Below are 24,695 nucleotides of genomic sequence, written 5' to 3'. Positions count from 1 at the left end.
TGCACAGCCTGCCTTGTCTCTGCTGGGGTCGTTCCCCCAAGGAACTTGAGCCACCAAGTGATGCCCTCTGCTTTAATCCCATCAGGGACCCACTATTTTTCCCTCTTTTTGATGAATAGTTTTCTGTCTGCAAAAGCAGGATGCCACGTGCTTGGGCACGGCACACCCTCAGGTGTGCGTGTGTGCTACGTCGCTTCAGTTGTATCCAACTCGGTGACCCCATGGATTGTGTAGCCCACCAGACTCCTCTGTCCATAGGATGCTCCAGGCAAGAATGATGGAGTGGGTTGCCATGCCCTCCTCCAGGGCATCTTCCCGACCCAGGGATCTAACCCATGTCTCCTAAGTCTGCCGCATCAGCAGGCAGGTTCTTTACCACGAGTGTCACCTGGGGAAGCCCCATGTTGGGCATGCTGCCATTATATTTTGAACATCATAGCCAGGGACGTTTCTAAGCAGTTGATGATCAGGATTTGCGGTTACACAGTGATTACGTAGACCAGTCTGCTGGGAGCCACGCACCATGCGGTTTGCAGTCCCAGAGGAAAGGGTTCCCAAATGTTGTCCTTTGTGTAGTAGATGTAGCCTAAAAATAGGAGTCCGAGATACAGGCACATCGCTTAAATTCCAGTTAGTCGTGAACAGTTTTCCTGTTCATTAATATATCTTAGGACCAGAATGTCTCCCAGAGTGACACCATTCGGGTTTGCAGGCTGCTGCTCCATCTCGTCAGGTCCCCAGATCAGGGCTGGTCTCAGCAAACTAGCTTCAGCCTGCCAGGCATCTGGCATGCTTCTGCTACGAGATCATATTATTCTGCTCTAAGCCTCTCTCCAGGTATTAATAAAATGTTGGGTTTCCCTCATTGCATAGCCCACTTATTCATCCCTTTACCCTCAGAGGTGATTTTCCCTTTCTCCTCTCCAGTTGTCCTTTCTCTGTTGCTCACACTTTCGCACCCTTGGAAGGGACAGTAGTTTGGCCACTGCACTGGTCCATCTTGCTGCCAGGAAGCTAACCCCAACCTCCTCCCCGCCCCCTCCCCTCCCAGGGTTGCACAAGTACAGAACCGGTGGGCTTTCACAACCTCTAGACAACACAGCAGCATTCACTGTCAGCCCCTACGTCGCCAGAGGGGATGAGGGCGCTTTCCACCCCAGTGGGCCCTTAGGAATTCTGACAGATTTAAAGGGGCAGTTAGTTTCCTGTTTGGGCCTCGGCCGTGCTGCTGCCGTCTGCAGCTGCATGCCTGGTTCTGGGGCCACTGCATCAGGTAGCTGGGGCGGGGCGGGGGTGGGTTGCCATGGTGTGGGGAAGATGTACCAGCATCCACGCCGGCTTCCCCATACCCTCCAGAAAAGTGGAGGAAGCTGTTCAGTGGGGACCCTCCCTTAGCCCTCGTGTTGAGTGTGAGCACACACTCAGGAATGCGAGTAAGCCAGCCTCTCAAGCCTTTATCATCTACCCTGGTTTTAGACAGCAAATGTTCCAGCCAGTCAGTCGAATTTTCTACTAAACCATCACTCAGCGGATGATACGCAACATCCCTGATGTGAAATCTCTTGCCCCACTGTTGGACAGTATAGGCTGAAAAAGTACATCTCTTTGTCTGTCTGAAGGAATGTAACTCGGTGGCTCAAACTTACAGTATTTTCTGTTCCAACTCTTCAATAGTATTTTGAGCATTTGCGTTGGACCTTCAGGTATGCAAACCTAGAGGGTCTGTTCCTGTTGGGACTCATTTATAGCCCCCAGGGTTACTGGCCTCGGTCCACTGTGACCCGCTTGCCAGCTCCATCTCCCGAGGCATTTCCCCCAGAGCCACCTGCAGTTTCTCTCTCTTGTTGACAGTGTCCTCACCTGCATTTTTGTGCCTCACAGGGCGCCAGAGGACTAGATCTAGGTCTAGATTTGGCCCCCTCCTCCTCATTGCTGAGAATCTGCCTACAATGAGGGGGACCTGAGTTTGATCCCTGGGTCAGGAAGATCCCCTGGAGAAAGGAACAGCTACCCACTCCAATATTCTTGCCTGGAGAATCCCATGGATAGAGGAGCCTAGCAGACTGCAGTCCTTGGGTCGCAAAGAGTCGGACACAGTTGAACAACTGACACTTTCACTACTGAATTGCTGCAGCGCACCTCCCCATGCTGACTCATTCTTGGGCCCCCAGAACATGTCCTTTGTGGTTTAGTGACCTTCCAGATCTAGAAGGGGCTCTTCTGTTGGAGGTTGACATGTCCTATTTGACCACGTCCTTTAAATTCCCAGAGTGCTTTCCATAGGGCTGTGCCCCTTGCAGACGTCCCTTTTATAGCCCAGCTTTCCATTGCCCATACCTGACCACACCGCCAGGAGTCAGTAAAAACACGAAGGGGCTTTTACCGTTGCTCAATTCTTCCACCGCCACTAGGAAAACAGCATGCACTTCAGCCCACTGAGCCGATTTGTTCTTGCTGCCTTCAGTCACAGTCTGGCCATCTCCTGGTCTTAATGCAGTCACTTGCCAAACAGGGTATTATCCATTCATCTTAAAACTGCCTTCCATAAAGCAAGCGCTCGCTGTGATTCGTTTGAGAGCTGTCCACGGGGCTTGTCCTCATGCCAGTTGGTTCCAGCAGCTCCTCAGTTGGCTCCAAAGTCGGTCTTGGAGGAAAAGAGGATATGTGCCCAGGATACAGTGGGTGCCTCCCTGCTTCCCCCTGGCAGCCCGCAGCCCTCTGAACCAATTGCATTTTATGATGGAGCTCTTAGGACTTTCCTGGTGGTCCAGTGGTTAGGACTTCGCAGTTCTGCTGCAGGGGACCCGGGTTTGCTCTCTGGTCAAGAAACTAAGATCCTGCAGGCTGTGCGGTATAGCCAAAAAAAAAGTATTCTGGAACTCTCCTGGGCACTGTCCCCCTCATCAGTGCTTCTCTGACATCGCCCAGGACATTCTGGGCGCCTCGGGTCTCGTGATTGCTTTATGTCTGTCAATCATCAGGGCCAGCTCAGTGAATGCCCAGTCACAGGCTGCTAACTGTCTCTCAAGTACCTTGTTCAGACGGCAGCATCTTGGAATTTTGTGGTCCAAAATCCCAACAGTCGTTGCTAGAAGGCACTTGTGGACTTTTGCCAGAAGCTCCAGTCTTCAGAGTATGGTGGCAGAGACTCCCCAAATCATATCTGAGTTGGGGGGTCAGCAGGGCCCAAAGGCCAAGTTGAGAGGGCTGCCGCCACTTGTAATTCAGACGCAACCTACTCGTTTGGGTCCCCAGTTCAGATAGACCTGTCTTTCGGGTGGTCTTACAGATGAGAGCTAGCACGGTTCCCGAATGAAAACGCAAACCCAGCCAAATGCTGGGATTCCCGTTCAGCCCCGGGGACAGTAGTGACAGCCATTTGTTTTTAGTCTTTGGGAGACTATCCCAGGCAGCTCCTGCCCAGGTCCTCCCTGAAAACTTGCCTGTTTGGGCCGGCCTGGGGACTGGTGCTGGGCTTATTTACGCACCCTAGTTGGTCAGTGGACATGAGTTTGAGCAAACTCCAGGAGATGGTGAAGGACAGGGAAGCCTGGTGTGCTGCAGTCCATGGGGTCGCAAGGAGTCGGACACGACTGAGGGACTGAACAAGCTGGTCACGTGTGTCCCATTGCGTTCAGATCAGCCCTCCCCTGCTCTTTGCTTTCCACTGCCACCAAGTGGCATCAGCAGCGTGCATGAGTACCTGGGGATCTGCTTCTGAGCAGATTACGACTGAGTTCACGGATCCCTTAGCAGTGCAGAAAAAGAATGGTGGGATCCTTCCCACGTGAAGGCCAGTTGCTGCTGGCCCTCTTCTGAGATCAAGACAGAGAAGAGCATCCGAGACATGAGTTGCTGAGTAGCAGCCTCCTGGCAATTTCTGTGTGGTTGAGACCGTGTCCAAACTGCTGAGCCAGTGGGCAGTACAGCTTGATTTCAGCCTCAATAGTCTGCAGTTTCCACGAACCATCTGCCTTTTTCAGGCCACACACGGCTGTATGGTACAGTGAACTCATTGGCACCGGCACTCCGCTTCTAGTCTGTAATGAATTAAAGTAGCCAACTCTTTTTGCTCCCCAGGTACTCTAGATCATTCTGCATTAGCCACCTATATGCACTCAGGTTCCCACCTAGTGTCTCTGATTAAAACTGGCCAGAGGGCAGACTTAACAGGTCTTTGCTGTACAGTGTTATGTAAGGAAGACAACCTCCATCGTAGTTATATATTCATGTAAAGGAGATGTGACCATCTCACACAAAATCTGTTCATACACCCCAGTTTTCATTCAAATGTTCACCTTAATCCCATCAACGTTTCATCTCCATTCATCCCAGTCTAACCTAAGCTGCCCGCTAAGCCTTCACCAGCAAGGGTTGGAATCACAGTGTGTCGGGCTCCTGTATCTAGGAGTCCTGGGGAAGGCCTCACTCCTCTCCTGGCCGTTTTATCCACACCTGCATATACACGTGGGCTTCCCAGGTGGCACCAGTGGTAAAGAGCCCGCCTGCCAGTGCGGGAGACAGGAGACGCCTGGGTTCAACCCCTGGGTTGGGAAGATCCCTTGAAGGAGGAAATGGCAACCCACTCCAGGATTCTCTTCCTGGAGAATCCTGTGGACAGAGGAGCTTGACGGGCTACAGTCCGTGGGGTCTCCAGGAGTTGGACACGACTGAGTGACACAGCACACACTCGTTTGCATACGGCCTTGGGTCCCTGCCCAGGCGTGGGACCAGAAGGCCCTGGCCCTGGCTCCAGTCTTTATCTTGATTAATCAGTGAACACCCAGGGATCCCTAGTCAGGTTTCTTATTTAATTTTTTGCTTCCAGCTTTTCAAACTCTTCTGCTGCTGCTGCTGCTAAGTCGCTTCAGTTGTGTCGGACTCTGTGCGACCCCATAGACAGCAGCCCACCAGGCTCCCCCATCCCTGGGATTCTCCAGGCAAGAACACTGGAGTGGGTTGCCATTTCCTTCTCCAATGCATGAAAGGGAAAAGTGAAAGGGAAGTCGCTCAGTCGTGTCCGACTCTTCGCGACCCCATGGTCTGCAGCCTACCAGGCTCCTCCGTCCATGGGATTTTCTAGAGTAAATCATGGACTTCTTTGGGGCCCTTTAATGTTGGGGTCCACACTGGTCCACTCCCATCTGGGAGTGCTGCATCAGTTGACAACTTAATCAGCTGAAAACTCAGCCTCTGGGCTCCGGTGCCAAATTAAATCTTGGAGACAGTTTTGGATGAAGTAGGAAAGAGGACTGTTATACTACTTTGCCAGGCAAAAGGGGATGTGTGGGTTTGTGCCCCTGAAAAACTGTCCCCCAACCCGGGGGGATTTGATGAGTTTTATAGCCAAGGTTCCAGGGCACAGTTGCTGATAAGGTTAGGGTGTGTGCCGGGCCTGCACACCTGTAATCTGGTGTCGGGTAGTCTCTCTCTCTCTCTTTTTTTTTTAAATTTATGTTTCTGGTCGTGCTAGGTCTTGGTTGCTGCGCACAGGCTTTCTCTCGTTGCAACGCGCAGGCTTCTCATTGCGGTGGCTTCTCTGGTTGGGAAGCATGGACTCTAGGCTTGTGGGCTTCAGTAGTTGCCACACACGGGCTCAGTAGTTGAGGCTTGCAGGCCCCAGGGCATGTGGGCTTTAGTGGTTGCGGTGCATGAACACAGTTGCAGCTGGCGAGCTCTAGAGCGCAGGCTCCAGAGTGCTGACGCAGGGGCTTCGTTGCTCTGGGGCACGCGGAGTCTTCCCAGACCAGGGATCAATCCTGTGTCCCTGCATTGGCAGGCAGATTCTTAACCACTGGACCACCAGGGAAGTCCTTCAGGTACTCTCCTGATGAGCATCCTTTAATTCCTTTAATCTGGTGGTGGTCTCTGGAGTCAAGAATGCTGACGTCTTCTGTTTGTTGATTTTAGTTCTGTAAAGAGCTCCGAGTAGCCCTTGAGGTAGAACCTGGTTTCTTGGCTGCTTCTCTTTTCCTGCGCTTCCCCTCCCATCCCTGATTTAGCACCTGCTTGAATCTGCCCTTTGGACCTCAGGGAACATCTGTCTTGGAGGATGGAGTCTTTTCCTTACAAATAAGGAGGGACACAGAGCGGCTTCTGTACCCAGGAGCCCCACAGGGTCCCGCTTGGTTTCACATCGACCCCTGTTTCAGCTCCATCCATGCTTCATTCTCTCTTCATTTCAACAACCATCTGAAGACTCCCACTCTGCTTGGTTGAGTCCCTTGACTCTCCTTTGTCTCTCCCTGTTTTCTAAATTACTTGAATATTCTTGGTGCCATAGGGGAAGCTGAGATAGCAGATCTAATAAGGCTTCTAGAACAGTTTTGTAAACTGGAAAGTAATGTTCCATGGGGTGCCCATGCAGTAAGGGTCCCTAAATCACAGCATTGACCAAAACCTGGGTAATAGGCATTGTCAGTGGTGAATGTCCCAGCTGTGAAGCCAGTCCCATGTAGCTTGCACAGGAAGCACCTCAGCTGCTTCATCTGGGGTGTCCCACTCGGCGTTTATAGGGCCAGCTGGGCAGTCCCCGCTCTCAGGATAAGCACCCTTTTCAGTGTCTTTTATCCAGTTGACCAGGCTGGCTCTTCCTTCGGGAATAACCTCCTGTGTGTCTGGGACAGTCTGTGACTGTTCAGTAGTGAGCTACGGGTCCTGCATCCACCCAAATGTATTCTTCCACCCGAAGCCTTCAAAACCAAAGACACAGCTGCTCCGGGAAACCGGCGATACCAGTCCGCAAAGTGAGTCAGCTTCTTCACACTCCACCCCTTGGTTTTAGTTGTTCCTTGGTTTTGCCCTCCCCCGACATGAACTACCTTCTTGGTGACCAGAGACAGACCTTAGAGGTACTTGCTGTTGTCCCTGCATAGTTTGGGGCAGCTTTGAGGCTAATGGCCAAAGCTTGGATCTATCTAAATCTGAACTTGGTGCAGGATCAAGGCCTGAGTGAGCACTTTTTAAAAATTTCATTTAGGCTATTACAGATAACATTGCTGTTAAAATCTTGGCTTTTTCTGCCTACTGAAGCCAAATTTAAAAAAATTCAGAGGCAGAGTTTGGAGGAAATAGAAAGGTGGCTTTACTCCTCGGCCTGCAGAGTGGGAGAGTGCAGTAGGCTCGGGCCTCGAGCTGCAGCTCCCCTTCCGTGAGGAATCTGGGGGATTACACAAGATGAGAGCACGCAGTCAGGTGAGTGATGAGGAACAAAGGCGCAAGGATCTTGTCTTCTTTCTCTTGCATTGTTTCAGAAACAGCCGTAGGCTGGCGTCAGGTAACCTGGTAACTGGGTGCGTTGTCTTCTGTCTGTCGTACTGCGGCCTTCCTTCTGTAACGCAAAAAGAGAAGACCCACAAGGGGTAGTCTGAAGAGAGTGCTGTAAAGGCGAGCACTGGATGCAAGATGTGATTAGAGAGTCAAAGGGTGATGGGTGCAAAATGTAGCTCACACCAAGTTAGGGGCAGAAAAGCAGACTTACACACCGCAGACGAGGAATGGTTGAAGTGAAAACTGGGACTCATCGAGCCTGGTCCCTGGTCTTTTTATCGTCTTTGTTCTCAAGAAAGAAAAACGCATTCCTCTTTTTCCCTTTTCACTGCAGCGGTCATCGGGAAGCTGTGTATTTTGTGTGCTGCGTGTAATTTTGCATCTCTTTATATATCCTGTGAGCCAACTGCTTGGAAGTTGGCTCTACTGTGGTGTCTGGGTTCCACTGGTAACAGTTACCTTTAGTAACTGATTGCAGCGCAGCTGCGGTTTCATTGTGGTTGCCTAGGTAGCCATCCAGGGACCAGGGTTTCTTCATTCCCCATCTTTTTATCCTTACTCTTCAAAAAAACACGTTTCTGTCAGCCAGGGCCGTTCCAGTGGATCCCACTACTGACACCAACCAAAGAAGGTTGCTGTACCCAGGTCCAGTGTGTAGGTTTCCGCACACTAACAAGCTTGGGTGCCAGCAGGCTGTCCAGGAATTTGACTCAGTCCCGCCACCATCTACCCAGAGATGGAATCGTGTTCCATTCAGTCTCACAAGGCCGCTCTCCATTTCAGATGCCAGTCACAAGCCCAGGTTTCTACGTGTGCTTCGACCAGCTGCAGACTGGAGGTTCTGATGACCTTGTGCAACTCAGGATGCCAGTTGCAAGTCTGGTTTGTTACCTGTGCTTCTGACTGACTAGCGATAAGAGGTTCCCATGGCCCCTCCTTGGGTCTGGTTAATTCGGTAGCACAGCTCACAGAACACAGGGAAAGACAGGTTTACTCACTAGATTACCAGTTTATTATATATATGAGGCTATTAAAGGATACAAATCAACAACCAGATGAAGAGATACGTAGAACGAGGTCCCCAACAAGGGATCTGATGTCCTTGTGGAGCTTGGGGCTCACACAGCAGCATGCAGAAGCCTCCGGGTTCCCTGATGTGGGAAAGGGCCAGAAAGCTGTCCTTTGGAGCTTCTATGGAAGCTTCATTACACAGTTGTGAGTGACTAAATCATTGGCCAAGGGCATTGATTCAACCTCAAGTCCCTCTCCCTTCCATCAAAATCAAGGGGCAAGACTGAAAGTTTCAACTTTTTAATCACAGGCTTGGCTCTCCTGGGAGCCAGCCCCTATCCTGGCAGGGGGTGGGGGCAGAGGGGGGCCAAAGTCACCTTCATTAGCAGAAACCCAGTTGTGATGGAAAGGGTTTGTTTTGAATAACAAGACACTCAATTCACTGTTATGACCCTGAAGTGGTTTCAGGAAGTGAAGACAAGAAACCAACTATTGTGACAGATAACTGACATTGCTCTTACAGATCAGAAAATTTCAAGGGCTCGAAGAGGCAGAACTGTGGATAAAGACCAGATACATCTGCAAATGATCAAATTATATATATATATAATAAATCACAAAATTGTATACACCAAAGTTTCAGACATCCCCCCACCACCACCAGAAAGGAATGAGCAGGTGCACAGCATAAACTGCCTTGCTGTACAGGCAGTGTGGGTGCAGTGAGCCACTTTTACCATTTGGGAAACTCTGGGAACCCTTCTGAAATTCAAGTTCCCAGAAGGTAGCCAAGGGCCATCTTGTCAGCTTTCTAAGGATAGCAGTCTCAGGCTTCATGTACTAACTTTTTCTTTTCAATTTTTGAAAATTGTGATAAGATTAACATAAAAGTAACCACCTTAAGCCATTTTTCAGTGCACAGTTGAGTAGCATGAAGTATACTGGACTCGTTGTACGACCATCACTACCATCCGTCTCCAGAGCTCCTTGCATCTTGTGAAACCGGAAGCTCTGTCCCCATGAGATACGAACTCCCCACTCCTCCCTGCCCCTAGCCCACGGCAACTGCCGTTCTACTTTGCACCTCAGGGGACCTCATGTAAGGGGAATCATAGAGTCTTGGGGTTTTTTGGTAACTGGTTTCTTCCACTTGGCATATTGTCCTCATGCTTTATCCATGCTGTAGCATATGTCAGAACTTCCTTTTTAAGAGTGAAAAATGTTCCATCATGTGGATGGGCCACATATCCGTTCATCCATGGATGGACCCTTGAGTTGCTTCCGGCTTTGGCTGCTGTGAACCTGGATGCGTCTCTGGGACCCCTGGTTTCGATTCTTTGGGGTACATACTCGGAAGTGGGGCTGCTGGATCTTATGGTGAGTCGATTTTTATTTTCTTGAGGAACTGCCATCCTGGTTTTCCACAGCGGCTGCACCGTCTTAGAGTCCACCAACAATGCACAGGGGTTCCGTCTCTCCGCATCCTTGCTGCCACTCGCTTTATAGCTTCTTGACAGTAGCCCTCCTAATGGGTGTGAGGTGGTATCTGGTGGTGGTTTTGATTTGCATTTCACTAATGATTAGTGATGTTGAGCACCATTTTATGTGCCTGTGGGACATTTGTATATCTTTATGAAAACATCCTTTGCCCATTTTTGAATCAGGTTGTCTTTTTGTGGTTAGGTTGTGAGTTCTCTGTATATTCTGATATTCATCCCTTATCAGATACATGATTTATGAATATTTTCTTCCATTCTGTGGGTTGCCTTTTTACTCTGTTGCTAGTATCCTTTGATGCACAAAAATTTTTAATTTTCATAAAGCCCAGTTTTTCTGTTTTCTCTTTTGTTATCTGTGCTGTAGGTGTCATTGCCAAGCCCAGTGTCATAAAGCTTTTGCCTTATGTTTTCTTCTAAGAATTTTATAGTTTTAACTCTTACATTTTGCTGTTTGATCGGTTTTGAGTTAATTTTTGGATACGTGTGTGTGTGTGTGTGTTAGTCGCTCAGTCGTGTCCAACGCTGCAACCCCACAGACTGTGGCCTGCTAGGCTTCTCTGTCCATGGGATTCTCCAGGCAAGAGTACTGGAATGGATTGCCATTCCCTTCTCCAGAGGCTATTCCTCACTCAGAGATTGAACGCGGGCCCCCTGCACGGCAGGCAGGTTTTTTACCGTTTGAGCTACAGGGAAGTCCCAGTTTTTAGATATAGTGCTTACTATAAACATTGAACTTCATTCTTTTGCATGTTGATATCCAGTTTCCCAGGACCATTTGCTGAAAAGACTGTCCTTTCCCCCACTGAACGTTCTTGGCACCCCTGTCACAAATCATCTGAGCATATATGTGACAGTTTATTATCTGTTCTGTTCCATTGATCTGTAGGTCTGTCTTAATAGTCTTACCATATTGCCTTGATTACTATAGCTTCATAGTAATTTTAGAAATCATGAAATGTGAGTCCTCTAATTTTGTTCTTCCTTTTCAAGGTTATCTTGGCTATTTGGGATCCCATGAGATTCCATCTGAATTTTAGAGTGTAAATTTTTATGTCTACCAAAAAAAAAAAAAAATCCTGTAGTGTTGGCATCCTAACAGTATTATCTTCCAATCCATGAACAGGGGGCGGCTTTCCGTTAATTCATGTTCTTTTTAGTTTCTTTCGGTACTGTTTTGTAGTTTTCGTGTACAAATATTTTACCTTCTTTTTAAGTTAATTCCCAGTTATTTCATTCTTTTTATGCTATCTATCATAAAGGTTATTGTTTTCTTAATGTTCTTTTTGAATTGTTCATTGTTAGTGTATGGAAATGCAATTGCTTTTTGTGTGTTAATTTTATATCCAGCTATTTTCTAAATTCATCTAACAGGAGTCTTTTTTCTTAAAACTATTTATTTTTGGCTGTGCTGGGTAATCGTGGCTGCGCGGGCTTTTCTCTGGTTGCGCTGTGGCAAGCAGGGGCTGCCTCCCTTTGTGGTGCGGGCTTCTCACTGCAGCGGCTTCTCTTGTTGCAGAGTGCAGGCGCTAGGACGCCCAGACTTCAGTAGCTGTGGCGCGTGGGCTCCGCACTTGCGTTTCTGGGACCTAGAGCACAGGATCAGTAGCTGTGGCGTGTGGGCTCCACACTTGCATTTCTGGGACCTAGAGCACAGGATCAGTAGCTGTGGCGCGTGGGCTCCGCACTTGCGTTTCTGGGACCTAGAGCACAGGATCAGTAGCTGTGGCACGTGGGCTCCACACTTGCATTTCTGGGACCTAGAGCACAGGATCAGTAGCTGTGGCGCGTGGGCTCCGCACTTGCATTTCTGGGACCTAGAGCACAGGATCAGTAGTTGTGGCGCGTGGGCTCTGCACTTGAATTTCTGGGATCTAGAGCACAGGATCAGTAGTTGTGGCGTGTGGGCTCCGCACTTGCATTTCTGGGATCTAGAGCACAGGATCAATAGTTGTGGCGCGTGGGCTTAGTTGCTCCAAGGCATGTGGGATCTTCCCGGATCAGGGATTGAATTCGTGTCTCCTGCATTGGCACGCTAACAGGTTTCTTTTTTGTGTGTGAAATCTTTCAGATTTTCTACCCATAACATTATATCACATGTGAACAGAGAACTTTATTTTTTCCATTCTAATGTGGTTACCTTTTAATTCTTTTTCTTGCCTAATTGTTCTAGCTAGAATTCCTAGCACTGTGTTGACCCGGAGTGGCTTGTTGTTCAGTCGCTCAGTCGTGTCTGACTCCTGGCGACCTCATGGACTGCAACAAACTCCTGGACGTTGCTCAAACACATGCCCGTAGAGTTGGTGATGCCATCCAACTATCTCGTCCTCTGTCATCCCCTTCTCCTCCTGCCCTCAATCTTTCCCAGCATCAGGGTCTCTTCTAATGAGTCAGCTCTTCAGGTGGCCAAAGTATTGGAGTTTCAGCTTCAGCATCCATCCTTCTGATGAATATTCAGGATTGATTTCCTTTAGGATGGACTGGTTTGATCTCCTTGCAGTCCAAGGGACTCTCAAGAGTCTTCATCAACACCACAGCTCAAGAGCATCAGTTCAGCCTACTTTATGGTCCAGCTCTCACATCCATACACGACTACTGGAAAAACCATAGCTTTGACTATACTGACCTTTGTTGGCAAAGTAATGTCATTGCTTTTTAATATGCTGCCTAGGTTGGTCAAGGAGCAAATGTCTTTTAATTTCATAGCTGCAGTCACCATCTGCAATGATTTTGGAGCCCAAGAAAATAAAGTCTGTCACTGTTTTCATTGTTTCTCCACCTATTTGCCATGAAGTGATGGGACCAGATGCCATGATCTTCGTTTTCTGAATGTTGAGCTATAAGCCAGCTTTTTCACTCTCCTCTTTCACCTTCATCAAGAGGCTGTTTAGTTCCTCTTCACTTTCTGCCATAAGGGTGGTGTCGTCTGCATATCTGAGGTTATCGATATTTCTCCCAGCAATCTTGATTCCAGTTGTGTTTCATCCAGCCCAGCATTTCACATGATATACTCTTCATCTAAGTTTAAATAAGCAGGGTGACTATATACAGCCTTGATGTACTCCTCTCCCAATTTGGAACCAGTCTGTTGTTCCAAGTTTGGTTCTAACTCTTGCTTCTTGACCTGCACAGAGATTTCTCAGGAGGCAGATAAGATGGTCTGGTATTCCCATCTCTGTAAAAAATTTCCACAGTTTGTTTTGATCCACACAATCAAAGGCTTAGTATAGTCAATGAAGCAGAAGTAGATGTTTTTCTGGAACTCTCTTGCTTTTTCTATGATCCAGCGGATGCTGGCAATTTTATCTCTGGTTCCTCTGCCTTTTTCTAAATCCAGCTTGAACATCTGGAAGTTCTTGGTTCACGTACTATTCTCCAAGCCTGGTTTGGAGGATTTTGAGCGTTACTTTGCTAGCATGTGAAATGAGTACAATTGTGCAGTAGTTTGAACATTCTTTGGCATTGCCCTTCTTTGGGATTGGAATGAAAACTGACCTTTCCCAGTCCTGCGGCCACTGCTGAGTTTTCCATATTTGCTGGCATATTGAGTGCAGCACTTTCACAGCATCATCTTTTAGGATTTGGAATAGCTCAACTGGAATGCCATCACCTCCACTAGCTTTGTAGTGGTGCTTCTTAAGGCCCACTTGACTTCACGCTCCAGGATGTCTGGCTCTAGGTGAGTGAGCACACCATTGTGATTATCTGGGTCGTGAAGATCTTTTTTGTACAGTTCTTCTGTGTATTCTTGCCACCTCTTCTTAATATCTTCTGCTTCTGTTAGGTCCATACCATTTCTGTCCTTTTTTGAGCCCATCTTTGCATGAAATATTCCCTTGGAATCTCTAATTTTCTTGAAGAGATCGCTAGTCTCTCCCATTCTATGGTTTTCCTCTGTTTCTTTGCATTGTTCACGTAGGAAGGCTTTCTTATCTCTCCTTGCCATTCTTTGGAACTCTGCATTCAAATGGGTATATCTTTCCTTTTCTCCTTTGCCTTTCACTTCTTTTCTCAACTATTTATAAGGCCCCCTCAGACGACCACTTTGCCTTTTTGCATTTCTTTTTCTTGGGGATGGTTTTGATCACCGCCTCTGTACAATATTAGGAACCTCTGTCCATAGTTTTTCAGGCACTCTATCAGACCTAATCCCTTGAATCTATTTGTCACTTCCACTGTATAATCATAACGGATTTGATTTAGGTCATACTTGAATGGCCTGGTGGTTTTCTGTACTTTTCTTCAATTTAAATCTCAATTTGGCAATAAGGAGTTCATGTCTGAGCCATTGTCAGCTCTTGGTCTTGTTTTCACTGGCTGTATGAAGCAGAAGTGGCTAAAGCAGACATTCTGGTCTTGTTCCTGATCTTAAAGGAAAACCTTTCAGTCTTTCTCCACTGAGTATCTGTGAACTGTGGGTTTTTCATTATATGGTTTTATTATGTTAAGATGGTTTCCTTTTAATCCTAGTTTGTTGAGTATGTTTATCATGAAAGTGTTGGATTTTGTCAAATACCTTTTCTGTTAATGTGTTACACTGATTTTTATGTATCAGGCTAGTTATTCCTGCATCCCAGGAATAGCTCCCCCTTGGTCATGGTGTATAGTCCTTTTAATATGCTGCTGAATTCAACTTGCGAGTGTCTTCTTGAGGGGTTTTGCATCAGTGTTTATGAGAGGTATTGGTCAGTAGTTTTCTTTTCTCATAATATCTTTGTGTGACCTTAGCATCAGGGCAGTTTTGGCCTCCGAATGTTGTCAGAATGAATTGGAAAGTATTTCCTGCTCTTCAGTTTTTTGGGAAAGTTTGAGGATTGGTTCTTCTTTAAATGTTTGGTAGAAACTCAGTGAAGCCCAGGAGGTTTTTGATTACTGATCCAGTTTCTTTGCTAGTTTTAATTCTGTTCACGCTTTGTGAGTCAGTCTAGGCAGGTTTTGTGTTTCTAGGAATTTATACATCTCTTCTAAGTTATGCAGTTTCTTGGTATATAATTGTTCATAGTTTTCTCACAATGCTTTTTATTTCTTTACTTTTTTTTTACTTTTTATTTCTATAGGATTGGCAGTAACATCCCCTTTCATATCTGATGTTACTAATTTGAGTCTTCTTTTTCTTTCTTAGTCAGTGTAGCTGAAGATTTGTTGATCTTTTCAAAGAACCAACTTTTGGTTTTGCTTTTTTTCTTCTGTGATGTTTTTCTATTCCCTATTCTTAAAATCTCTGCTCTAATCTTTACTGTTTCCTTCCTTTGCTGCCTTTGGGTTCAGTTGTAAAGTTAGGTTGTTGATCTGAGATATTAATAACAGCGTTTATACCATTAAACATCCCTTAATCTCTGTATCACTGTATCTTTATTGTTGGGCAGTTTGATTATATTGTGTTTCAGTGTGGTTCTCTTTGAGTTTATCCTATTTGGAGTTCATCAAGTTTCTCAGATGTTTCTATTCATGTCTTTCATTAAAAATGGGAAGATGTTGGCCATTATTTCTTGAAATAATCTCTCTGCCCCTTTCTCTTTCTTTTTCTTCTGAGATTTCCATAATGTGTATGTTGATCGTCTTGATAGTATCTGATAGGTCCCTTAGACTCTGTTCACTAACTTCAGTTATTTTTCTTTCTGTTCCTTGGACTCGATCATTTCCATTGTTCTGTTATCAAGACCACTGATCTTCTGCTTGTTTAAACCTTGAGTTGAATCTTCCTGGTGAATTTTCCATTTCAGTTATTATACTTCCCAGCTCGTTTACTTTTATGTTTTCTGTCTCCTTATTGATATTTGTGCTTTGTCCATACATTGTTTTTCTTGATTTTTTTTCCACATCTTCCTTTAGTTCTTTGAGTATTTTTTGAACAGTTTTTTAAAGTCTTGTCTGGTGATCTTGCCTTTCGTCTTCCTTAAGGATGGTTTCTGTTAATTTTTTCTCCCTTTGACTGGGCCATACTTTCCTGTTTCTTTGTGTGGCTTGTGATTTTTTATAATTGAAAACTTTACACTTGAATCTAACAAATGTGATGACTCTAGAGAGCCAAAATCTCCTCTTCCCCAGGGTTTGCTGTGGCTCTTTGGTTTGATTATTGTGGGCTGTCTCTGTGCTGGAGATCAGTCTGAGGTATAAACTTAAGGTGTTCTTATGCCTTTTCTTGGAGAAAGAAATGGCAGGCCACTCCAGTGTTCTTGCCTGGAGAATCCCAGGGACGGCGGAGCCTGGTGGGCTGCTATCCGTAGGGTTGCACAGAGTCGGACGTGACTGAAGTGACTTAGCATGCATGCATACATTGGAGAAGGAAATGGCAACCCGCTTCAGTGTTCTTGCCTGGAGAACCCCAGGGACAGGGGAGCCTGGTGGGCTGCCATCTATGGGGTCACACAGAGTCGGACACAACTGAAGTGACTTAGCAGCAGCAGCAGCAGTCTTGCCTTTTCTGATCCTGTACCTTTCCCTGGGCATCTGTGGTTCCTTTCTGAATTCCCCTGTATCTGCTTTTGAGTGTCCTAGTCCTTGACTGTCTGGCTCCCAAAAGGGGAAAAAGAAAAAAAAAATGAAGGGGGAAGAAAAGAAGAATTAAAAATTTGCAGTTCTTAAATCCTGTGTAAGTAGGAAGTAAGCCCCTGGGGCTTCCCTGGTAGCTTGGGCAGTAAAGCTTCTGCCTGCAGTGCGGGAAACCTGGCTTTGATCCCTGGGTCGGGAAGATCCCCTGGAGCAGGAAATGGCAACCACTCCAGTATTCATGCCTGGAAAATCCCATGGACCAAGAAGCCCAGTGGGCTACAGTCCATGGGGGTGCAAAGAGTCGGACACAACTGAGCGACTTCTTATCATCTTCTTCAAGTAGCTCCACACCTACAGGGCGGGGCTGCCAGCACAGCTGCCTAGAAGGGGAGACAGATTCCTGGAGCTTCCTGCTCTGCCATCGTCCCAGAATCCTGCTATGTCCATTCTTGCCTGCACGCTACTGTATCACAATATAGTGCAGCATATAACCAGCATTGAACACCACTAGGCAGTCCCCTTTTCCCTTTTCCATACTGCATCTTGGGCGCCCAGTGCGCGCTTTGCACCCCCAGCATAGCTCGGCTCGCACCGTGCTCCAGTGCTCAGTGGCCGACGCGTCAGTTAGAGCAGGCCGACAACTACCCGGAAGGCTGGCGAGAAAGCAGCCACAGCAATGGCAGCAATAGTAGCTCCAGCTCATCTCACTGAGCGCTTTCTCTGTTGCTGTTATTTAGTCCCTAAGTCATGTCCAGCTCTCTGCGACACCATGGACTACAGCACACCAGGCCTCCCTGTCCTTTACTGTCTCCCAGAGTTAGCCCAAACTCAAGTTCCTTGAGTCAGTGATGCCATCCAACCATCTCATCCTCTGTTCCCCACCTCTCCTCCTGCCCTTAATCTTTCCCAGCATCAGGGTCTAAAGTATCGGAGTGTCAGCTTTAGCATCAGTCCTTCCAACAAATATTCAGGGTTGATTTCCCTTAAGATTGACTTGTTTGACCTCCTTGATGTCCAAGGGACTCTCAAGAGTCTTCTCCAGCACCATAATTTGAAAGCATTACTTTCTCGGTGTTTCCTTATGGTCCAGCTGTCACATCCATGTATGACCACTGGAAAAACCATAGCTTTGACTATATGGACCTTTGTCAGCAAAGTGATGTCTCTGCTTTTTAATACACTGCCTAGGTTTGTCATAGCTTTCCTTCCAAGGAGCAGGCGTCTTTTAATTTCATGGCTGCAGTCCTCGTCCACAGTGATTTTGGAGCCCGAGAAAACAGTCTGTCACTGTTTCCACTTTTTCACTTCTTGCTGTGAAGTGATGGGACAAGATGCCATGATCTTAACTTTTTGGATGTTGAGTTGCAAGCCAGCTTTTTCACTCTCCTGTTTTATCCTCATCAAGAAGCTTTTTATTTCGCTTTCTGCCATTAGAGTGGTACCATCCGCATATCAGAAGTTATTGATATTTCTCCTGGCAGTCTTGATTCCTGCTTGTGCTTCATCCAGCCTGGCGTTTCACATGATGTATTCTGCATACAAATTAAATAAGCAGGGTGACAGTATACAGCCTTGAAACAGTACTTCTTTCCCAGTTTTAAACCAGTCTGTTGTTCCATGTCCAGTTCTAACTGTTGCTTCTTGACCTGAATACAGATTTCTCAGGAAGCAGGTAAGGTTGTCTGGTATTCCCGTCTCTTTTAAGTATTTTCCACGGTTTGTTGTGATCTACACAGTGGCTTTAGTGTAGTCTGTGAAGCAAAAATCATTGTTTTCTGGAATTCCCTTGCCCTCTCTGTGATCTATTGGCAGTTTGATCTCTGGTTCCTCTGACTTTTCTGAATCCAGCTTGCTGTGGGCTAGGCAGTGTGCTAGTTGCTTGGGGTGGCCCTGCCCTCCAGGAGCTGAGAAACATCTCCAGCTTCTCTCCCCATATGGCCTGTCCTGGGTTCCTAGCCACCTTGGTCTCTTGGTCTCTGGGGCCTCTAGCCTCAGCGCCTCCCTGAGCCACCACCTCTTGTCTTTCATGGGTAGATTACAAGAGAGGCACCTGGTGGGCTCCTGTGACCTTTGGCAAGTCAAGGGTTCCCAGTACAAGGGGAGAGATGGTGGCCCTCAGGGCGATGAACAAGGCTGGCACTCAGAGACTGGGGGGTCATCTGAGGTCCTCTCTGCTGGGGTGTTTGGCCTCTTTCAGAGACCACACGTCTCGGCCACTTGGGGTCTCCTGCTCCCACTGCCTCTAACAAACCAGCGGCCCACGCCAGCGCCAGCCAAGCCTGTCTTAAAGGGCCAGAGGGCTCTCACCTTTGCAGGCCAGAGGGTCTCTGTCCCAGCAGCTCAACTAGCACAGAAGCAGCTCAGTGAGTACCCAGATGGGTGTTCTAGTAAAACTGTTGGCCAAAGCAGGCAGGTGCTGTATTTGGCCCCCAGGCCATAGCTTGCTGGCCTCTGCTCTACCCTCGGCCTCCTGCCCCCTGGCTTCTGTCCTCATTCCCCTTGTCTTCTCTTTGCCATTCTGCCTCTCCTGTTCCCGTCTGCCTCTCGCCTTCCTCAGCTCTGGTGGCTTTCCCTTCCTGCTGCATCACTGTACCCAGTCATAAGTGAGGGATGCCACTTGCTGAAAGCTGGGGGGTTTCATTCGTCCTGCAAATGCTCCCCCTCCTCACCCCGCACCGTGCAGCAGCCCTCTGGTCCCTCGCCCTGGTCTGGGCAGTGTTTAGGATTTTAAGATGATCAGACATCTGACAGACTTCCTGTGCCCAGGAGCCGGCTACATCCTCAAGAGTTGATGGGTTCACTGGCCCGGGAGTGATGGCCCTGTCCCCCTCGCACCAGGCTCTGGGTTCAGGGTGCAGACAAGGCCCTGCTGCAGCTGCCCCAGCCTGCATCTCCCTTTCTCGACTCTCTCCTTCCCACACCCACTCTGGCTCCCCATCAACCCTGAAGGCAGGGATTGTTATTTGTTCTGGTCACTGCTGTGTCCCTAGGATGGCTGTGGTGCCCATGAGTAATTGAAAAACAACAGATAAACTCCCCATGAGTAATTAAACAGATGGATGCTGCTGCAGAGCGTTCCAGATACTGCTGCTTCAGGGGCTCAAGCTCCAAAACCCCCTCTTTGAGGAAGCCCTCCCTGAATACCCCTCCCCTTAGGTGCTGGGGATGTCTGTGTCCAGGGAGTGGCCAGGGTGTGTCCTTGAGGGGTTGACTGGGGTGTATGCAGGATTCATCCAGTTACTGCACCTGCCAGGGAGGACTTGTCTGCCATGAAATGGTGAGATCAGGCCTCCTGCCAGGGAGGGAGCCACTCTGAGAGGTGCAGATAGAGCTGGGAGCCTCGTCCTGGGCCCCGGGTCTCCAGCCAGCCCTTCCTTGTTCCCCAGAGCTCACAACTGATCCCATCCCTCTTACCCACAGGGTCAGCTGGCAGTCGGTCAGGAGGGTCAGCGGCCCCACCGGGCTCCCCTGTCTACCTTGACCTGGCCTACCTGCCCAGCGGGGGCAGTGCCCGCCTGGTGGATGAGGAGTTCTTCCGGCGGGTGCGTGCGCTCTGCTACGTCATCAGCGGCCAGGACCAGCACAAGGAAGAGGGCATGCGGGCTGTCCTGGACGCGCTCCTGGCTGGCAAGCAGCAGTGGGATCGGCAGCTCCAGGTGTGTGATGACCGGGGCGTCGGACGGTCCCAATGACAGCACAGGTCCCTGGGGCATTTTCAAGTTCCTGGCACTGGGCAGGGCAGCACTTCCTAGGGTCTTCCTGCCGAACCCACACAGTCCTGTGAGGTTGGTGTGACCTTCACCCACATCCAAAGAGGGAGTGGGGCTCAGAGAAACTAATCCCTGTCCCCAAGGCCATGCAGCTATGAGGGCAAATGCAGGACCCGCCCGCCCAGCTCGCAGGGCTCTGTTCCTGTTACCGCCACTTCCTGGTCTGCAGCACCCCTGGGTGAGGTTGTAGGGCAGGGCTGGTTTGATCACCTCACCTGAGCCCTAGCATTGAGTCTCCCTGATATTATGAGGATCATCCAGGAGGAAGGGACGGGGTGTATGGTGTCTATGTGTGTTGACAATTGACCCTTGATGGCTGGGGTTGTCCCCATGAGAATCCTTGAAATACAGCCTCGAAGCACAAGGTGAATTTGGGTGGAAGGAGCCTCCAGTGCCTGGCCGCCCACACAGTGCGAGTGTGCTGACACCCGGTCAGGCACCCAGGTTACAGAGCGGCTGGGAGGGCGTGTTGCGAGCAGAGGCGGGAGCACGCTGTATGCAGGGAGCTGGCGGGCGGTGTGGGCAACACAGCAGGGGAGTGGGGGGGCTGGGAAGCATGGAGAGGAATTGGCAGAGGAGTGGTCTGGTCTCCCGGCTGTGAAAGGGCGCTCGGGGTGCCATGGGAGAGAAAAGGCACTTCAGGGACAGGCCGGCTGCCAGCTGCAGACACCTCGGCGGGAGAACGGAGGCAGCGCAAACATGGTCAGAGAAGAGGGGCCTCCGATGCCTTGGGGCTGGGCCGGGAGGGCAGAGGGTGCGCCCCTCACTGTCGGTCTATCTGTCCCACCCGCAGGTGACCCTGATCCCCACCTTCGATTCGGTGGCGATGCATGAGTGGTATGAGGAGACACACACGCGGCACCAGGCGCTGGGCATCACGGTGCTGGGCAGCAACAGCACCGTGTCTATGCAGGATGAGGCCTTCCCCGCCTGCAAGGTGGAGTTCTAGGCACCCCCCAACAGCACCCCCAGCACCCGCCACTGTCCTGGGACGCGCCTGCATCAGAAATAAACAGGGTGCGACTCAGCCGTGGCCTCAGTTCCTTCTGCCGGCAGGAGACTCGGCCGCACTCCAGACGCCACTGCTGCCAAGGGGTGGTCCCCAGTGTGGGGAGGGACAGCTTCTGCGGAATCCCCAGCAGCCTCCAGGTCACATGTGCCCTGGCCCCCATGTCACAGATGGAAAACCCAGGCCCAGGGAGGCAGTGCCTCCCAGGCCAGCAGAGCTGGCTGCCGACATCAGCCCTCCAGCCCAGCAACTGTGCCTGTGGGTCCCCCGGTTTATAGACAGGAAGGCAGCTGCCAAACCCCAGCTGCACAAACCAAGGTGAGATCTGAGCCCTGACTCTGCTCCCGATCCATTACAATAGAAATCACCCTCTGTTCCTAGAGATGATTGACACTCATGGCAGGACAGTCTTATACTCTACAGCAAGCTCTCAACTCATTATCGACCGGGAGGTTTTTGCAGACACTAATGCTCGTGGCCAGCATTTTTATTTTGGCTGGCCAAAATTTTCTTCTGTTGTTTCACTAACACTGTGTGGGTTATTACGTTCAGTAGTTACTCCTGACACGCCTGTGAGGTCTTCTCCAGCGCCGTGCGTTTCATTTTCGCTTCTGTGTCCGAGTCAGTCACTGGGGTTTCTCGTCTTGCGTCGGTCTGACGCTCACGCCGTCTGAATCGGAGCTGTCGTCTGAAGAGCTGCCGCCTTTGGCGACACGACTGCGTATCTCACTCGGACAGTCAGAGCCGGCATCTCGTAAAACCCGCGGACAAGGTCTCCTCAGAATGTAGCAATACGTCATTTTTGAAAAATTTACGGTAAAAAACTTGTGTTTATAAAATACACAAGGTTGGAACTAATGGAGGAAAACGTGAATGGTAACGACAATCGTACATTGTATAATGAACCCTTGACCAGTTTTAAGCTCTGACAACTTTGCCTGGTGTTGTTAATTGTATTACTGTCTAAATATTGATACGTCTTTGGTCAATAATGTTCAGGTAACAAAAGATGTATTAATATGTCTTCAGTCAGCAATGTGTTTAAAACGCAGTGTGAAACCTAAAAGCTACAAAACACCAATCTCGCGATGAACCCCCCTCCCTAATCTCCCTGTTCTGCATGTATAGGAACACCTAGATTTAATTTTCAGTAAGATGCCATCTCACTGGATTGGATGGCGACCTAAGAAAAATGTGACAAGTGCTAACCCCTCAATACCTACGCTCGTTTTCCTGTAAGGAGAGACCTCTTAGTCTGGGGTCTGAAGAAGGCTTACTGTTTATACCATGTCACCCTGATTTTTCATCTTGTTGAGTACAGGTGCAGCCTCCTGTTCTCATTTCATTTCTTTCTAGGAACATTTTCTTATATTTATTTTTAATTAGTTCAATTTTTTTTGTTTAGACGTTTGTCTTTTTCTCATTCAGATATCATAATTCTTTTTTTTTTCTAAATAGGGACAATAAACTTGTTAAAGTTTTTAATTGTAAAAAATACATAACATAAAATTTGCCATTTTAACCACTAATAAACTCTTGCGTTGTAAAATTTTTTTCCCCAAATTTGCCTTTCAGTTTTGTTTAGGAGCAGTTTTGCTGTAAACATTTTATTTTTATGATTTTCAAACCTCAGTTCTTTAAATGTCTCTCCTTTGTACTTTTAGAGGTCCTTGCACAGTTGGCACAAATTCTCCCAAGGTTGGTTTTTTGGGTTTTTTTTTTTTTCTGTTTATTTTTACCCACGTAGGGCTTATTTTGGGATAAAGGGAGAGGTAGGGATTGCCCCAACCTGGACAGTTCAATTTTCAATGCAGTGTACAGATTCAAAACATGCCTTCCTCCCTGAAAAAGATCCCAAATGTGTTGTTTATTTCCGAATCTATACTAATCCATCGCCAACTTTTCTGGCCATCTCCTTGCTTTCTCTGGTATAGATTTCTGTGCCTCAATAGGTCATCAGGCAGGTTCTTTCTCCTTAATTTTGCTTTTTCCCTTCATAAAAGGTTGTTTCTACATTCTCATTCCTCTTGGAGCTCTAGAACCTTCACAGAGGGGGCCCAAACACATGCGTAAGAAAAGCTGTCAACTTCTGCTTCTGACCAGATAGTGGCAGCTAGAGTCCCAATGAAAACAACTAAAATTGCTGGGTGAAAATGAGTTAAGTGTTGGTTAATGTATCAGTGAGCACCCAGAAAATGAGGAACAGTCAGAGGCCAGAACAGTGCAGACAGAAACCCCAGGAGGGAAAAAGGAAACAGCTTTTCTGTTACACAAGGTGGTCTTCATCTTCTTTTCATGGACCTTCAAGATGGTGCGTCTGATAAGTAGAGACCTCAGAGCATGAAGCAGATATCAAAATAAGATCTTCTCAAAGATGGAAAGCAGACTTAGGTGGATGACATGGTTTAAAGCAGTCCCGGATGCTGGAGACCCTGGGGGAACTTTCACCTAATCTTAAAGAGTTCTCCCAGTCACATCCCAGGACATATGAGCCAGCATCAAAATTCACAGCCTGTCAGTGCCAGTGGCGAAGACCTGATGTCTTTAATCCTGGTGTTTTTGCTGTGTTTAATCCTGAAAAGTGAACAAAGTGCAAGAGACAGTAATATTTGTAGAAGAACCAAATAGGACTAAGAGAAATGAAAAAGCAAATAATTGGGTTGGGTCAACAGTGAACTGTAGGTAGCTGAAGAGAAAATAGGTGAACTGAAAGATGGGACTGAATGAGTTTCCTAAACAGGGGAAGGGGAAAAGGGGGATGAGGAGGCAGAGGAGAGAGAGCAGGGCAAATTCTGAAGGGGATAATGGTGGAGAATTTTTCAAAAGTAATGAAAGGTGTCAATTCACTCGTATTCAGAAAGCCAGCCAAATCCAAAGCAGGATATATAAAAAGACAACTTGGCAAACCTAGACAGCATATTAAAAAGCAGAGACATCACTTTGTTGACAAAGGCCCATCTAGTCAAAGCCATGGTTTTTCCAGTAGTCATGTACAGATGTGAGAGTTGGACCATAAGGAAAGCTGAGCGCCAAAGAATTGATGATTTCGAATTATGGTGTTGGAGAAGACTCTTGATAGTCCCTTGGACTGTAAGGACATCAAACCAGTCAATACTAAAGGAAATCAACCCTGAATATTCATTGGAAGGACTGATGCTGAAGCTGAAGCTGAAGCTCCTATACTTTGGCCATCTGATGCGAAGAGCAGATTCATTGGAAAAGACTCTGATGCTGGGAAAGATTGAGAGCAGGAGGAGAAGGGGATGACAGAGGATGAGATGGTTGGATGGCATCATCGACTCAATGGACATGAGTTCGAGCAAACTCAGGGAGATAGTGAAGGACAGGGAAGCCTGGTGTGCTGCAGTCCATGGGGTCGCAGAGAGTCAGAGACGACTGAGCAGCTGAACAACAGTGCAGAAAACCAAAGTCAACAAGAAAAGCAAGAATAGTAGACGGAGAGAGCTCCTCAGCCCCACAGCATGAAACTCAGGACACAGTCGGGTACCGTCTTTAGCAACCCAGAAGTTCTCATTCAGCAGAAGCATCTTTGGAGGGTGAGAAAAATGAAGACCCTTGTTGAGTGAAATCCTGAGGGAATTTTTTTCAGGTAGAAAATGATCCAAGTGGAAGAGCTGACTTGCACAA

The 24,695-nt window shown here is 48.0% G+C and overlaps 1 protein-coding gene across 1 annotated transcript in view; it reads left to right on the top strand.

Annotated features, from left to right (window-relative positions):
* MAP1S (microtubule associated protein 1S) overlaps nucleotides 1-22,476 on the top strand; it is a 33,559-nt gene extending 11,083 nt beyond the window's left edge. Inside the window, exons 6-7 of the mRNA XM_061421614.1 lie at nucleotides 19,689-19,924; nucleotides 20,832-22,476. Of these exons, the coding sequence (XP_061277598.1) occupies nucleotides 19,689-19,924; nucleotides 20,832-20,987 (392 nt within the window). The 3' untranslated portion in view covers nucleotides 20,988-22,476. The remainder of the gene's footprint in view (nucleotides 1-19,688; nucleotides 19,925-20,831) is intronic.
* Nucleotides 22,477-24,695: the final 2,219 nt, after the last annotated feature.

The sequence above is a fragment of the Bos javanicus genome, chromosome 7 (genome assembly GCF_032452875.1).
Source record: "Bos javanicus breed banteng chromosome 7, ARS-OSU_banteng_1.0, whole genome shotgun sequence".
In the NCBI taxonomy this organism is placed as follows: domain Eukaryota; kingdom Metazoa; phylum Chordata; class Mammalia; order Artiodactyla; family Bovidae; genus Bos; species Bos javanicus.
Note: the sequence above shows the minus strand (reverse complement) of the source record. Positions and strands in the feature narration are given on the sequence as shown.